Here is a 15,000-nt window from a genome sequence, read left to right on the forward strand (position 1 = left end):
ACTGACCCAGGCTCTAACACTGACTCTAACACTGACCCTGACTCTAACACTGACCCAGGCTCTAACACTGACTCTAACACTGACCCAGGCTCTAACACTGACTCTAACACTGACCCTGACTCTAACACTGACTCTAACACTGACCCTGACTCTAACACTGACCCAGGCTCTAACACTGACTCTAACACTGACCCTGACTCTAACACTGACTCTAACACTGACCCAGGCTCTAACACTGACTCTAACACTGACCCTGACTCTAACACTGACCCAGGCTCTAACACTGACTCTAACACTGACCCTGACTCTAACACTGACTCTAACACTGACCCTGACTCTAACACTGACTCTAACACTGACCCTGACTCTAACACTGACCCAGGCTCTAACACTGACTCTAACACTGACCCTGACTCTAACACTGACCCAGGCTCTAACACTGACTCTAACACTGACCCAGGCTCTAACACTGACTCTAACACTGACCCTGACTCTAACACTGACTCTAACACTGACCCTGACTCTAACACTGACCCAGGCTCTAACACTGACTCTAACACTGACCCTGACTCTAACACTGACTCTAACACTGACCCAGGCTCTAACACTGACTCTAACACTGACCCTGACTCTAACACTGACCCAGGCTCTAACACTGACTCTAACACTGACCCTGACTCTAACACTGACTCTAACACTGACCCTGACTCTAACCCTGACTCTAACACTGACTCAAACACTGACCCTGGCCCTAAAATGTAATATACCTTGTGGGGACCTTCTCGTGAACAAGGAAGACAAATCTCCACAATGTAAGTGTGTAAACAGATATTGGTACCCAGAAAGTAAGCTATTGAAACAGAGTAACCACACACACACACACACACTGCATCGAGTGAGTGAGTGAAACAGCTACAGAATAAAAATTTAAAGTAGAGAAAAGGAATGAGAGATAGTTCCAAAGAGAAAGAAATAGAGAGAGAGACACGGCAAAAGCAGCAGATGGAGGATCAATGTTCTTGCTGAAACAGCCACTTTACATCCACACACACACACACACACACACACACACACAGAAAAACACGGACACACCTCTGTGGTAAAGGTCACTGTTGCCGGGCAGCATCAGCGTGAATCCATCAAAAGCTGGATCAATGCATGGACTTAAAAAGACGGACGGAGTTAATAGGGCTCGACTGACCGCCGCGCCGGTAATGACCAAATACACTCAGCTCAGCTCTACTCAGGGGACACTGTACACTCCGGATCCCAACACTGCTGTGAGGGTTTGATGGCCATCAGGACATCAGTGAGGTCAGGAGCTCTGTCACTCCAGAGAACACTGTTCCACAGTTCCATTTCTCCACTGATCCACAGCCAGTGCTGGGGCATTTACAGCCCTCTACCTCTCACACTGTAAATCACTGTGTGTGTGTGTGTGTGAGGGACTCACGTCAGATCCGTTACCCTCCCGCAGGTTGTACGTGAGGTCGTGCTGGATCTCGCTGATGAATTTCTGGGCGTATTCGGGGTACAGACGCAGAACTTCACGGAGCCCCTTCAGACTGATGTACTGCAGGTCACAGTAGGTCAGAGCCTTGACGTTGGCGTTGGTCTTGATGACCTGGTCCCGGGTCAGAGAGTCCGACCCGATCAGATCTCCTTTACCTGAGGAGCAAGAGGGAAAGCGTTAAGAGTTTTTTTAGGGTTGTGTGAACACATCCAATCCGAGTCACTTTCATGTGTGCTCCCAGATCGGACACGAAATGGAGCTTGTGATGTCACAAAACCCACAAAAACAAATAGATGGTGTTCACTCATAAATCTGTTTGTAGCGATGTTCAAACAAAGACAGCATCTTTGATCCTGGCTCATATTCAGAAATCTCAATATTTACCTGAGCAAAGACAAACCACGGTTAACTCTTTAAAGCCTGGCCTGGGTTTCACGCTCGGTCACTGGAGACAAAACTAATTCGTCTGACGCTAACAGTTAACTGGCCTGGTCCAGTTAAAGCACTACCTGGACACTATAAGGCTTCAGTGAACAGCCACGTCCCCTTACCCCATCACACACAGGTCAACAATGTACACCACTGGCAGGTGAAGTGAGTAGAACTGATGATTCAGTTACAGTGCCCCCTGTTGATGGGTACATCAGGCACTGACAGCCCTTTTCCACTTAAAAAAAAAACGGTGGTTCTGGTTCTTGAACCGGGTCTGTTGAGGATTCCTGGAGCCCTAGATTTATCAAGTGGAACTGTCTCCCACGTTTCCACCGATTTTGATGGGAACCAAGTGTATGTTGTCAGCAGGGGGCGCTGTGGTGGGCTCGGTTCCATCGTCGCTGCGACTGAATTCACTGCCAGAGCCAGACACAAAAGGATAGAGTCCGGAGAGAGTCATGTTTTAGCCACGGTTTACAGCTCAGTGAGATCCTGTTTTGTTTTTTCTTATTTATTTCTATGACACATTGTAAATGTCCTGTTCCCCTCCACTGCACCACAACACTTTATTTGAGGCACTGAGCTCTTTCTGGAGCTTCTTTATCTCGACTCGCCCAGAAATGAGATCACGATTCCTGCTGAAGAACTGACTACGCTTTGTTTTCTGATTCGTGAATTAATGTATGTTGGAAATGCACATAAAGGTTCCAGATTAGGTTCGGGAATGGGAACCGAACCAGTTCCACAAGCTATGAGTAAACAAACCGTTCTTGAAGCAGGAGAAACGGTCAGTGTAAGGATCTGAGGGCCACACTCACACTATGATGGTCATATTGTTTTGGTCAGTCTTCAGAACCCATGTCTGTAGGGGTGTTCCTGGTGTGCAGTGGTCAGAACCGACCCAGTGTGGTCTCAGGAAGGATGACGGGTGTCTGTGGCCTGGTCAAAGCTGCTCAGACTGGGAATGTATAGCCAGTGAATGAAGGGCAGACACAGCTGATGTTTCAGTAGCTGTATTAATCAGTGATGTACCTCAAACGTGATGTAAAATGTGCTGTAAATGCTCACATGGCAAACTTCTGCTCAGAGTGGGAAACTTAGACGGGGAGGAGAAGGGGGTCCGAGGTGAGGTGGTGGATAAAAATAGGCTTCGGTGTGGCGCATGGGGACTGGGGAAGAGATAAAATATTCTGTAGTCTGACACAGTGTTTGTGTCACATCACATCATCTACGCACACACACACACACACTCTCTCTCTCTCTCTCTCTCTCTCTCAGCATCGAAATGTTTCTGGCAGTCACGTGCGTGTGTGTGTGTGTGTGTGTGTGTGCAAAAATGGTCACATTTTAAAAGCATCCAAATCCTTAAAATATGAATTCTCCTCACAATATATTTTAAAAATTGTCATGTTTTTACAGCAGAGTAAATGCTCATCTCAGTCTCTCTCTCTCTCTCTGTCCATGTGTCTCTCTCTCGCTAGGCTTCTGTGTATCTCTCTCTCTCTCTCTCTCTCTCTCTCTCTCTCTCTCTCTCTCTCTCTCCCTCTCTCCCTCCCTCTCCCTTTCTGAGAGCTGTTATATGACAGTTTTAATTAAACCAATGTCTCATTCTGTCCCACGCCTGTGTCTTAGTAGTGTGTTTATGTCTGATTTGTTTGTGTGTGTTTTAAATTTATCTCTGAAGAAGATATTTACTTCAGTGATGCACATCATACTGACACTGAACTGTTCAGAGACACGTTGCCGTCTTCTGATGTGGTTGATTTGAATCATTGCCCAATATAATAAATATATAAACATATATATCATCGCCCCGACACAATGAACATCATCAGAACAAAATATTTATCCCTGTGCTTCTTCAGAAGTGACGTGCCGTTTGTTGGAATGACTCTCAGAAGTGATGAGTGCTTGGCTTGGGCTGGAGTCTGTGCTGCTAACACTTGTGCCCATCAACAACATCCTAGAAGGAACCTAGCAACCACCTGGGAACATACGAGTAACACCCTAGAAACCACAACAAAATCTTAGTAACATCCTGGAACCACCAGAGATGATGACAATCACCTGGGACCATAACAAATACTTAGCAACACCCTAGCAACAACCTGGGACCGTAGTAACACCCTAGCAATCACTTGGCAACACCTTATTAATAACCTGGTAAGACACTAGCAACCGTTTGGGATAACATAGCAACCACCAAAAAATGCTAGTAACACTGGCGCTAACTAGCACGACTATAGCACTAGCAACCACCTGAAATACCATAGAAACCATCCAAGGTAAACATCAACAACACCTTATTCACCATACCATAGCGATCACCAAAGCAACCACCCTAGTTACTATCAGCGACTGTCAGGAATCCCCTCATCGCACCTGGGAACACCTCTGCGCAGATGTTTTGCATCATCTTCAGGGGGTGTACTTTAGTGGATGCAGCAGTGGGCTCACAGTCAGAGGTTTGTCCATGTTCCTGGTCCCGTATGGTTCTTTTGTCCCCAAAATGAGACCAGCAGCTTTCAGACACAAAGGAATACAGATCCAGTTCTGTATGAATGGGTTACAGAGTGAACCCAATGATTCCACACCTCTGAAACGTTGGTGTGTGTGTGTGTGTGTGTGAGAGAGAGAGTGAGTGAGTTGTTATGAGTAAAGATAGCATCCCCTGGGTTTTATATGCCATCACTGACTGCATAATTATAGACAGTTATGTCATGTACCGGTTGTCTATTAATAAAGCGTCTGTCTGTATCCTGCAGCTTTTTTAAGAGTGGGATTGGGCGTCGGGCATCTTGTGTTTGGAAGTGCTTCATAAGATCAGCTTTCATCAAAATGTGTGAGTGGGACTTTAAGAGAGGGAGCGTTATCTGTGGGGGTGAGCTGATATTGATGTGTTTATCTCAGTCTGTTCTTTATGTTCTTGTATCTCTCGTCCCTCAACCTCTCTCTCTCTCTCTCACACCATTTTTAATATATATATATATATATATATATATGTGTGTGTGTGTGTGTGTGTGTGTGTGTGTGTGTGTGTGGATCCATGTCTTCCCTCTTCATGTTCTGGGCCATATTAATAATCAACGTGGTTTAATAATGCAATGACCATCAATTATTAAGCTCCCAGGGCGGATGTGGCCCTGCAGTAAGCCGACATTTGATTTGTTCAGGGCAGTGAAACACACACACACACACACACACACACACACACACACACACACACACACACCTGTGTGCCACTGGCAAGCAGACCATTAGTTTTCCTCTATGACCTTTGAGCATCTTTCTTTCCTTTCACATTTACTACCTTCAGCAGATCAGATTAATCCTAATGGAAAACTACACTTAACCCTTTGTGCACATTAAATAACAAACACAAGTAAATAAAGTACTGTGTGAAAGTCTTGGACACTTGGACATTTATTATGAGTATAATTATTATTTTTTAACTAATTTATGTTCATAGAAATGTGGTGCTTTTATTTTTTTATTACTTTAACTGAGGTTTTATTGAAACCTCAGTTAATAGTTTGTTAATTATGACATTTAAAAAAATGTTTATTTATTTCATTATTTATGTATTTGGTGGTGCCCACACGTTGGGAGGGGGATTGGTGACTCAAAAGCATCCACTGCTGTGAGTGTGTGTCACCCAGTGAAGGACTGGCGCCCCCTGCAGGGAGTGTTCCTGCCTTGCGCCCAGTGATTCCGGGTCTGTAAGCAATTACAGATAATGAATGAATGACAGAATAAACATCAAATGTCAGACTTAGTGGGTGGGGCCTAAGTCCCATACAGTAAAATTAAAAGTAAAAAAGTTAATTATTTATTCTAAAATATTAGCAGCTATGCTGTGAGTGAGTGAAGAACAAAGTGTGTTTCGTATGAATTTGTTGAATCAACAGCACACTTGATTTAATATGATGAAGTATTTATTACCCTCTAAAACTCGGGATTGAACAATAGCCTCCAATAATACTGTCACCAGGCGGCACGGTGACGCAGCAGGTAGTGTCGCAGTCACACAGCTCCAGGGACCTGGAGGTTGTGAGTTCGATTCCTGCTCCGGGTGACTGTCTGTGAGGAGTGTGGTGTGTTCTCCCTGTGTCTATGTGGGTTTCCTCCGGGTGACTGTCTGTAAGGAGTGTGGTGTGTTCTCCCTGTGTCAATGTGGGTTTCCTCCGGGTGACTGTCTGTGAGGAGTGTGGTGTGTTCTCCCTGTGTCTGCGTGGGTTTCCTCCGGGTGACCGTCTGTGAGGAGTGTGGTGTGTTCTCCCTGTGTCTGCGTGGGTTTCCTCCGGGTGACTGTCTGTGAGGAGTGTGGTGTGTTCTCCCTGTGTCTGTCTGGGTTTCCTCCGGGTGACTGTCTGTGAGGAGTGTGGTGTGTTCTCCCTGTGTCTGTGTGGGTTTCCTCCGGGTGACTGTCTGTGAGGAGTGTGGTGTGTTCTCCCTGTGTCTGTGTGGGTTTCCTCCGGGTGACTGTCTGTGAGGAGTGTGGTGTGTTCTCCCTGTGTCAGTGTGGGTTTCCTCCGGGTGACTGTCTGTGAGGAGTGTGGTGTGTTCTCCCTTTGTCAGTGTGGGTTTCCTCCGGGTGACTGTCTGTGAGGAGTGTGGTGTGTTCTCCCTGTGTCCATGTGGGTTTCCTCCGGGTGACTGTCTGAGTAGTTTGGTGTGTTCTCCCTGTGTCAGTGTGGGTTTCCTCCGGGTGACTGTCTGTGAGGAGTTGGTGTGTTCTCCCAGTGTCTGCGTGGGTTTCCTCCGGGTGACTGTCTGTGAGGAGTGTGGTGTGTTCTCCCTGTGTCTGTGTGGGTTTCCTCCGGGTGACTGTCTGTGAGGAGTTGGTGTGTTCTCCCTGTGTCTGAGTGGGTTTCCTCCGGGTGACTGTCTGTGAGGAGTATGGTGTGTTCTCCCTGTGTCTATGTGGGTTTCCTCCGGGTGACTGTCTGTAAGGAGTGTGGTGTGTTCTCCCTGTGTCAATGTGGGTTTCCTCCGGGTGACTGTCTGTGAGGAGTGTGGTGTGTTCTCCCTGTGTCAATGTGGGTTTCCTCCGGGTGACTGTCTGTGAGGAGTGTGGTGTGGTCTCCCTGTGTTTGCGTGGGTTTCCTCCGGGTGACTGTCTGTGAGGAGTGTGGTGTGTTCTCCCTGTGTCTGCGTGGGTTTCCTCCGGGTGACTGTCTGTGAGGAGTGTGGTGTGTTCTCCCTGTGTCTGTCTGGGTTTCCTCCAGGTGACTGTCTGTGAGGAGTGTGGTGTGTTCTCCCTGTGTCTGTGTGGGTTTCCTCCGGGTGACTGTCTGTGAGGAGTGTGGTGTGTTCTCCCTGTGTCTGTGTGGGTTTCCTCCGGGTGACTGTCTGTGAGGAGTGTGGTGTGTTCTCCCTGTGTCAGTGTGGGTTTCCTCCGGGTGACTGTCTGTGAGGAGTGTGGTGTGTTCTCCCTTTGTCAGTGTGGGTTTCCTCCGGGTGACTGTCTGTGAGGAGTGTGGTGTGTTCTCCCTGTGTCCATGTGGGTTTCCTCCGGGTGACTGTCTGAGTAGTTTGGTGTGTTCTCCCTGTGTCAGTGTGGGTTTCCTCCGGGTGACTGTCTGTGAGGAGTTGGTGTGTTCTCCCAGTGTCTGCGTGGGTTTCCTCCGGGTGACTGTCTGAGGAGTTGGTGTGTTCTCCCTGTGTCTGTGTGGGTTTACTCCGGGTGCTCCAGTTTCCTCCCACAGTCCAAAAACACGCATTGGTAGGTGGATTGGCGACTCAAAAGTGTCCGTAGGTGCGAGTGTGTGAGTGAATGTGTGTGAGTGTGTGTTGCCCTGTGAAGGACTGGCGCCCCCTCCAGGGTGTATTACTGCCTTGCGCCCAATGATTCCAGGTAGGCTCTGGACCCACTGTGACCCTGAACTGAATAGCGCTTACAGATAATGAATGAATGAATACTGTCACCAGGAGAGGTGTGTAAATGATGAAACAAACTCACACACACACACACACACACACACACTGCAATAATGTGGTTTTTAATTTAATATTTCAGGTTTTTCTTGTCCAGATAAATCTCATTTTCTCAGCGTTAAACGTTTTCTTTGTAGTGTACGATATCAATACGCTGTCCTTTAGATGGCTGCAGTAGTCTTTGCATATATCATATACAGGATTAAGTGACTTAAAAAGGATGAGGCGCACTGCCTTATAATCTCTCCCTGTAAAGCAGCGATGCATTGCAGCATCTGTGGTGATTCCACCTCCTCTGATTCAGGATATTAATTCATGGAGACACACTGGGGACTATTTTTCACACACAGCTGGTGTGTATTGCTATACACATCCACATCACACTCCTTATGTTTCCCAAGGGACTCTAGCCTCGCTGTTAAAGCACTGGTGTGTGAGAGAGAGGGAGAGAGAGAGCGTGAGGCTTGTTCAGAGGTCCAAAAACTTTGTCTGAATAATAATTACTCTGAATAACATCAGTTTACCTCGACTTCCACATAGAGTTTGTTTTTTCCCCTTCTTCTGTAAAGTCACTGTGTTACATGTTTTTAATTGGACAGTGACGGCTGTAGTAGAAAAGGAGTAATAGGAATTATAGATCAGCCAATTAAAGAACACTCTGTGTGTGTGTGTGTGTGTGTGTGTGTGTGTGTGTGTGTGTGTTTTCATGCCTCACAGCTCCAGACTGCTGTCTGGTTTTTTACAGTCTCACACAAGGGGGATGTAACAAAACCAGGTCATTAATGTGTGTGTGTGTGTGTGTGTGTGTGTGTGTGTGTGTTGGAGGGGGGGGTATCCATTCTCAAAAGATGAAAAGAAAAAGTTATTAAATCATTAATAGTCCATCTATCCTCCACCGTCACTGTCATCAGAGAGAGAGAGAGAGAGTGAGAGAGACAGAAAGAAACAGAGAAAGAGAATGAGAGATAAAGAGAGGAAGGAGAGAGGGAGTGAAAGAAAGGGAGCAAGGGAAAGTGGTAGAGAAATGTAGAAAGAAGAATGAAAAAGGAATAAAGAATTCAGAACAAGTGAGGGAGAGAGAGATGGAGGTGAGAGAGAAAGAGAGAGAGAAACAGAGGGAAAAGGGAAAGGGAGAGAAAAAAAAAGAGGAGGAAGAAAAAGAAAAGGTACTGATGATAAAATTGCAGCCCTGAAGATATCAGACATGTCGTTTTGTCATATCACGGTGGTTCCAGATCCTTCCCGGAATCACTGGGCGCAAGGCGGGATCACACCCTGGAGGGGGCGCCAGTCCTTCACAGGGCGACAAACACTCACACCAATGGGCACTTTTGAGCCGTCCATCCACCTACCAAACATTGGTTTTTGAACCGTGGGTGGAAACTCACGCAGACACAGGGAGAACACACCACACTCCTCACAGACAGTCACCAGGAGGAAACCCACATGGACATGGGGGAGAACACACCACACTCCTCACAGACAGTCACCAGGAGGAAACCCACGTGGATACGGGGAGAACACACCACACTCCTCACAGACAGTCACCCGGAGGAAACCCACGTGGACACAGGGAGAACACAGCACACTCCTCACAGACAGTCACCAGGAGGAAACCCACGTGGACACGGGGAGAACACAGCACACTCCTCACAGACAGTCACCCGAAGTGGGACTTGAACCCACAACCTCAGGACCCTGGAGCTGTGTGACAGAGACACTACCTGCTGCACCACAGTGCCGTCTCTTTATTAACCCCATCAGCTCCAGCACATATTTGTTAATACGTTTAACCATTTAATCACCAAGTTTAATAAATTAACCACCAACAGAGTGTCTTTTAAAACACTGATGATAATGTGGAAACGACTTCATTCACATTCTCAGATCTCAACTTATTAGATAAATATAAATGAAATATTTTTTAAATAATAACATGAACGAACGAACTAATGCTATACCCACTGACCGAGGATTGCCAGCACTGTGTTGTCCTTCAGGACCTCCATGGATCCGGAGCAGACGAAGTAAATGGCCTGCAGGGCGTCTCCCTGGCGGATGAGGAACTCCCCAGGAGCGCAGAAGGAGGTCTTGATGATGAGAGACAGTGATCGCAAACAGCCTCGACTCGCCGACTCAAACAGAGGCAGCTGCAGCAGCTCCTTATTCAGGTGCATCGCAATATCAGCCCTCAGTTCGTCAGGAAAATCCTTCAGCAGCTGGATACACACACACACACACACACACACACACAGCTTTAACATGAGAGAGTTAACATGTTTGAGTAGGTGAATGGGTATGGTATAGACGGAGAGAGAGAGAGAGAGAGACCCCCTGTCCAAATACTCGCACCCACCTAAGTGTGCAATTCTTTGCTCTACCCCAATTCTATATTTTTCTCACTAGCGCCCCCTATGTGCACTTCATGCACCCCTCCCGTAAGTCTGCAGCAGGCGGCACTTTTGTGAAGGGAATCACCCATGATCCAGGGCGCCTTGGAAAACAGAGAAACATTAACTCTTTAAGTGTAACTACCACCTTTTATCGTAATTAAGACCCGTGTGGTTTGTGTAATATTTTCAAAATGTTGACGTTTAGGGAGGAGCAGTAAGGTGCTGCTACAGGTAGTGTCTCAGGGTCCTGGGGTTACAGGTTCGACCCCTGCTGTCTGTGAGGAGTTTGGTGTGTTCTCCCTGTGTCTGCGTGGGTTTCCTCCGGATGCTCTGGGTTCCTCAAACAGTCCAAAAACACATGGTGGATTGGCGACTCAAAAGTGTCCATAGATGTGAGTGTGTGAGTGAATGTGTGAGTGTGTGTGTCACCCCACGAAGGACTGGCGCCCCCTCCAGGGTGTGTTCCTGCCTTGTGCCCAGTGATTCCATGTAGGCTCCGGACCCACCGCGACCCTGAACTGGATAAGCGCTTACAGGCAAGGAGTGAATGAATGAAGGTAAGGGACAAGCCCTGTTTAACGGTAGTGAGGTGAACCTGGTCTGTGCAGCTACACTGAGGATCACAGGGAGAGATGAGATGAGCTTTGTTTTGTAAAAGAGCAGAAAGTTAAAAGCTTCATGAAAATATTCATAAGATGTTAGAATAAATCATCTCATCAATTTTGGACGTTTTGGTCTAAAGGTTAAGCCCAGTTTGGCTTTTAGTCGCGGTGTTTCGCGTATAAACCGTAGTGAAGTAAACACCTGAAGGGTGCGAGTGTCCCATTCTGCCCTTAACGCTCCGACCCCTCGAACACTTGAACCATTGTGCCCCATTTTCTCACCCTTCAACCACATCATCAAGGTGCAAACTTCTAGGAAAGCCTTAGGGCTTAGGGCAAGAAATGAGAGAGAGAGAGAGAGACAGAAGAGAGAACAAAAGAGAAGAAAAGAGAGACAGATAATGTGAGAGGGTGAGTGAGAGAAGGAGAGGAGACAAACAGAGAGACAAGAAAGAAAGAAAAGACGGGGGAAGAGTGAGCAAGAGAGTGGCTGAGTGAGGGAGTGAATGAGCAGAGAGAGAGAGAGAGAGAGAGAGGGGTGCTAAGGCAAGTTGATGATGTGGGGGTGAGGAATGGAGAGAGAGAGTGAGATTGAGATATAAGGTGAGAGACAGAGATAACGAGAGAGAAAAAGCATGTGGTGACAGACAATAATCAGAGTCACACTACAGCAGGTCTCAGGAAGGAAGGAAGGAAGGAAGGAACGAGCACACAAGACAAGAAAAAAGGAAATGGCATAAAGGCATGGCACCTTCAGTGTCGTAACAGTTTTAATCAAACTGCAGCATTGCTGTGAGGATCTGATGCCATTCAGCCACATAAACATCAGTGAGGTCAGGTGCTGCTGTCAGAGAATTACATCTGGCTCTTCAGCTCTTCCCCCCACACTGGACATTGGACATGGTGAACATGACTGCCCTGCTTTATGGAGCACTTAAAAGTGATGTTCACAGTTTTAATCCAATCCAATAATCCTCTAATAAAACTCTAATAAAACTCAGAGAATGTTTTGGAAAAAAGCTCTGCTGTTTGTATGCAGCCCTGGCTCAGTTAATGGGAAACAGACTAAAGGTGTTTTCACATGTTAAGTTTGTTTGCTTTGGTCTGAATTTGTTAAGAAATTTACGATTTAACCATTACTCTGCTCTTTCTCTTTCTCTCTCTCTCTCTCTCTCTCTCTCTCTCTCTCTCTCTCTCTCTCTCTCTCCCTCTCTCTGCCACAGCCTAGACACAGTACCTGCAGACATTTGGACATTTGGCATGAAAATAAACGCAGAGCGAAAATGTTTCCTTTAATGACATATATACGTGTGTGTACAGTGTGTAAAACCCACCTCGCTGACGTCGATGCCGTTGTTGACGGACCACGTGGTCTGGAAACACTCCAGCATGCGCTGCTCCAGGGCTTTGGGAAGTCGGTGGACGCGGATGAAGTCCTTCAGGTCTTTGGTGCGAGTGTGGTACAGCGAGCGGCGCGAGTACATGCGCTGGATAATGGCCGTCACGTTCCCAAAAACAACTGCATGCATCAGAGCTGGAACACACACACAGAAGAGGACGAGGATCACACCACTGCTCAACTGGTGGTGGGACAGTGTAGTGCATAACACCTGTGAACCCTTTTACACACTCACCCTGCCACTCCAAAGGGAACCCCCCACTTTGTACCCTGATGCAAAGCACCAAAATGTTTATTTACAGCTAACGCTGCCCCCTGGTGGAGATTCACACACCTGCTGAATATGAATGAGTGAGTGACTCAGAGAGGTTTCTAATTTAAAGCATTTAATGAAACAAAATATAAAAGCCATTAAACAAATTAGCTTTTTATCACTCATTTGCATAAGAATTGCTGTGGAAAATTAATTTAAATCCACATCCAGCTCCACAGGATCCAGCATTAATACACACACACACACACACACACGCACACACACACACACACATTCCTGCAAACGCTTTCCACAGAGCGATGGATTGCATAAAGGCAAAGACAATGTGAAACAAACATGACTTCTTCATGGGGAGTGAATCATCATCATCCTCATTATCATCATCATCATCATAATCATCATCCTATTCCTCATTCTCATCATCATACTCTTCCTCATCATCCTCTTCCTCATTCTCATTATCCTACTCTTCCTCATCATCATCCTCTTCCTCATCACCATACTGTTCCTCATTCTCATCATCATCCTCTTCCTCATTCTCATCATCCTACTCTTCCTCATCATCCTCTTCCTCATTCTCATTATCCTACTCTTCCTCCTCATCATCCTCTTCCTCATCACCATACTGTTCCTCATTCTCATCATCATCCTCTTCCTCATTCTCATCATTCTACTCTTCCTCATCATCATCCTCTTCCTCATCACCATACTGTTCCTCATTCTCATCATCATACTCTTCCTCCTCATCATCCTCTTCCTCATCACCATACTCTTCCTCATTCTCATCACCATACTCTTCCTCATTCTCATCATCATACTCTTCCTCGTCATCATCCTCTTCCTCATTCTCATCATCATACTCTTCCTCATCATCATCCTCTTCCTCATCACCATACTCTTCCTCATTCTCATCACCATACTCTTCCTCATTCTCATCATCATACTCTTCCTCGTCATCATCCTCTTCCTCATTCTCATCATCATACTCTTCCTCATCATCATCCTCTTCCTCATCACCATACTCTTCCTCATTCTCATCATCATACTCTTCCTCATCACCATACTCTTCCTCATTCTCATCACCATACTCTTCCTCATTCTCATCACCATACTCTTCCTCATCACCATACTCTTCCTCATTCTCATCACCATACTCTTCCTCATTCTCATCACCATACTCTTCCTCATACTCATCACCATACTCTTCCTCATTCTCATCATCATACTCTTCCTCATCATCCTCTTCCTCATTCTCATTATCCTACTCTTCCTCATCATCATCCTCTTCCTCATCACCATACTCTTCCTCATTCTCATCATCATCCTCTTCCTCATTCTCATCATCCTACTCTTCCTCATCATCATCCTCATCCTCATCACCATACTCTTCCTCATTCTCATCATCATCCTCTTCCTCATTCTCATCATCCTACTCTTCCTCATCACCATCCTCTTCCTCATCACCATACTGTTCCTCATTCTCATCATCATACTCTTCCTCATCATCATACTCTTCCTCATTCTCATCATCATACTCTTCCTCATCATCATCCTCTTCCTCATCACCATACTCTTCCTCATTCTCATCATCATACTCTCCCTCATCACCATACTCTTCCTCATTCTCATCATCATACTCTTCCTCATCATCATCCTCTTCCTCATCACCATACTCTTCCTCATTCTCATCACCATACTCTTCCTCATTCTCATCATCATACTCTTCCTCATCATCATACTCTTCCTCATTCTCATCACCATACTCTTCCTCATTCTCATCATCATACTCTTCCTCATCATCATACTCTTCCTCATTCTCATCACCATACTCTTCCTCATTCTCATCATCATACTCTTCCTCATCACCATACTCTTCCTCATTCTCATCACCATACTCTTCCTCATTCTCATCATCATACTCTTCCTCATCACCATACTCTTCCTCATTCTCATCACCATACTCTTCCTCATTCTCATCATCATACTCTTCCTCATCACCATACTCTTCCTCATTCTCATCATCATACTCTTCCTCATCACCATACTCTTCCTCATTCTCATCATCATACTCTTCCTCATCATCATCCTCACATCTTCCTCATCTTCCTCCTCTTCCTCATGATTATCATCCTCATCATCATCACCCTCTTCCTCATCATCACCCCAGAAACCACAACACAAACGTCCACTAAAGACCCAGTTCTCTTTGCAGTGTATGGACAAAAGTTTTTGGACATTAGCTCATCCAGCATTTCTTCTGAAGTCATGGGGAATTTGTACTTCTGGGACGTCTCTGTAGACAAGATGTTTGAGAGACAAAGGGAATAAGAGAGAGAAAGAGAAAGAGACAAAGAGAGGGAGGGGTGCTAAGACCAATTGATTATGTGGGAATAGATGTGGGGGTGAGGAATGGAGAGAGAAAGTGAGAGACAGGGAGAATATAAGACATG

General features: G+C 46.1%; 1 protein-coding gene across 1 annotated transcript in view; it reads right to left on the reverse strand.

Annotated features, from left to right (window-relative positions):
- kcnh3 (potassium voltage-gated channel, subfamily H (eag-related), member 3) overlaps positions 1–15,000 on the reverse strand; it is a 124,102-nt gene that overhangs the window by 6,431 nt on the left and 102,671 nt on the right. The window contains exons 9-11 of the mRNA XM_066686179.1: positions 12,212–12,411; positions 9,852–10,101; positions 1,454–1,668 (exon numbers count right to left, since the gene is read on the reverse strand). Of these exons, the coding sequence (XP_066542276.1) occupies positions 1,454–1,668; positions 9,852–10,101; positions 12,212–12,411 (665 nt within the window). The remainder of the gene's footprint in view (positions 1–1,453; positions 1,669–9,851; positions 10,102–12,211; positions 12,412–15,000) is intronic.

Source organism: Hoplias malabaricus, chromosome 12 (genome assembly GCF_029633855.1).
Source record: "Hoplias malabaricus isolate fHopMal1 chromosome 12, fHopMal1.hap1, whole genome shotgun sequence".
Lineage (NCBI taxonomy): Eukaryota > Metazoa > Chordata > Actinopteri > Characiformes > Erythrinidae > Hoplias > Hoplias malabaricus.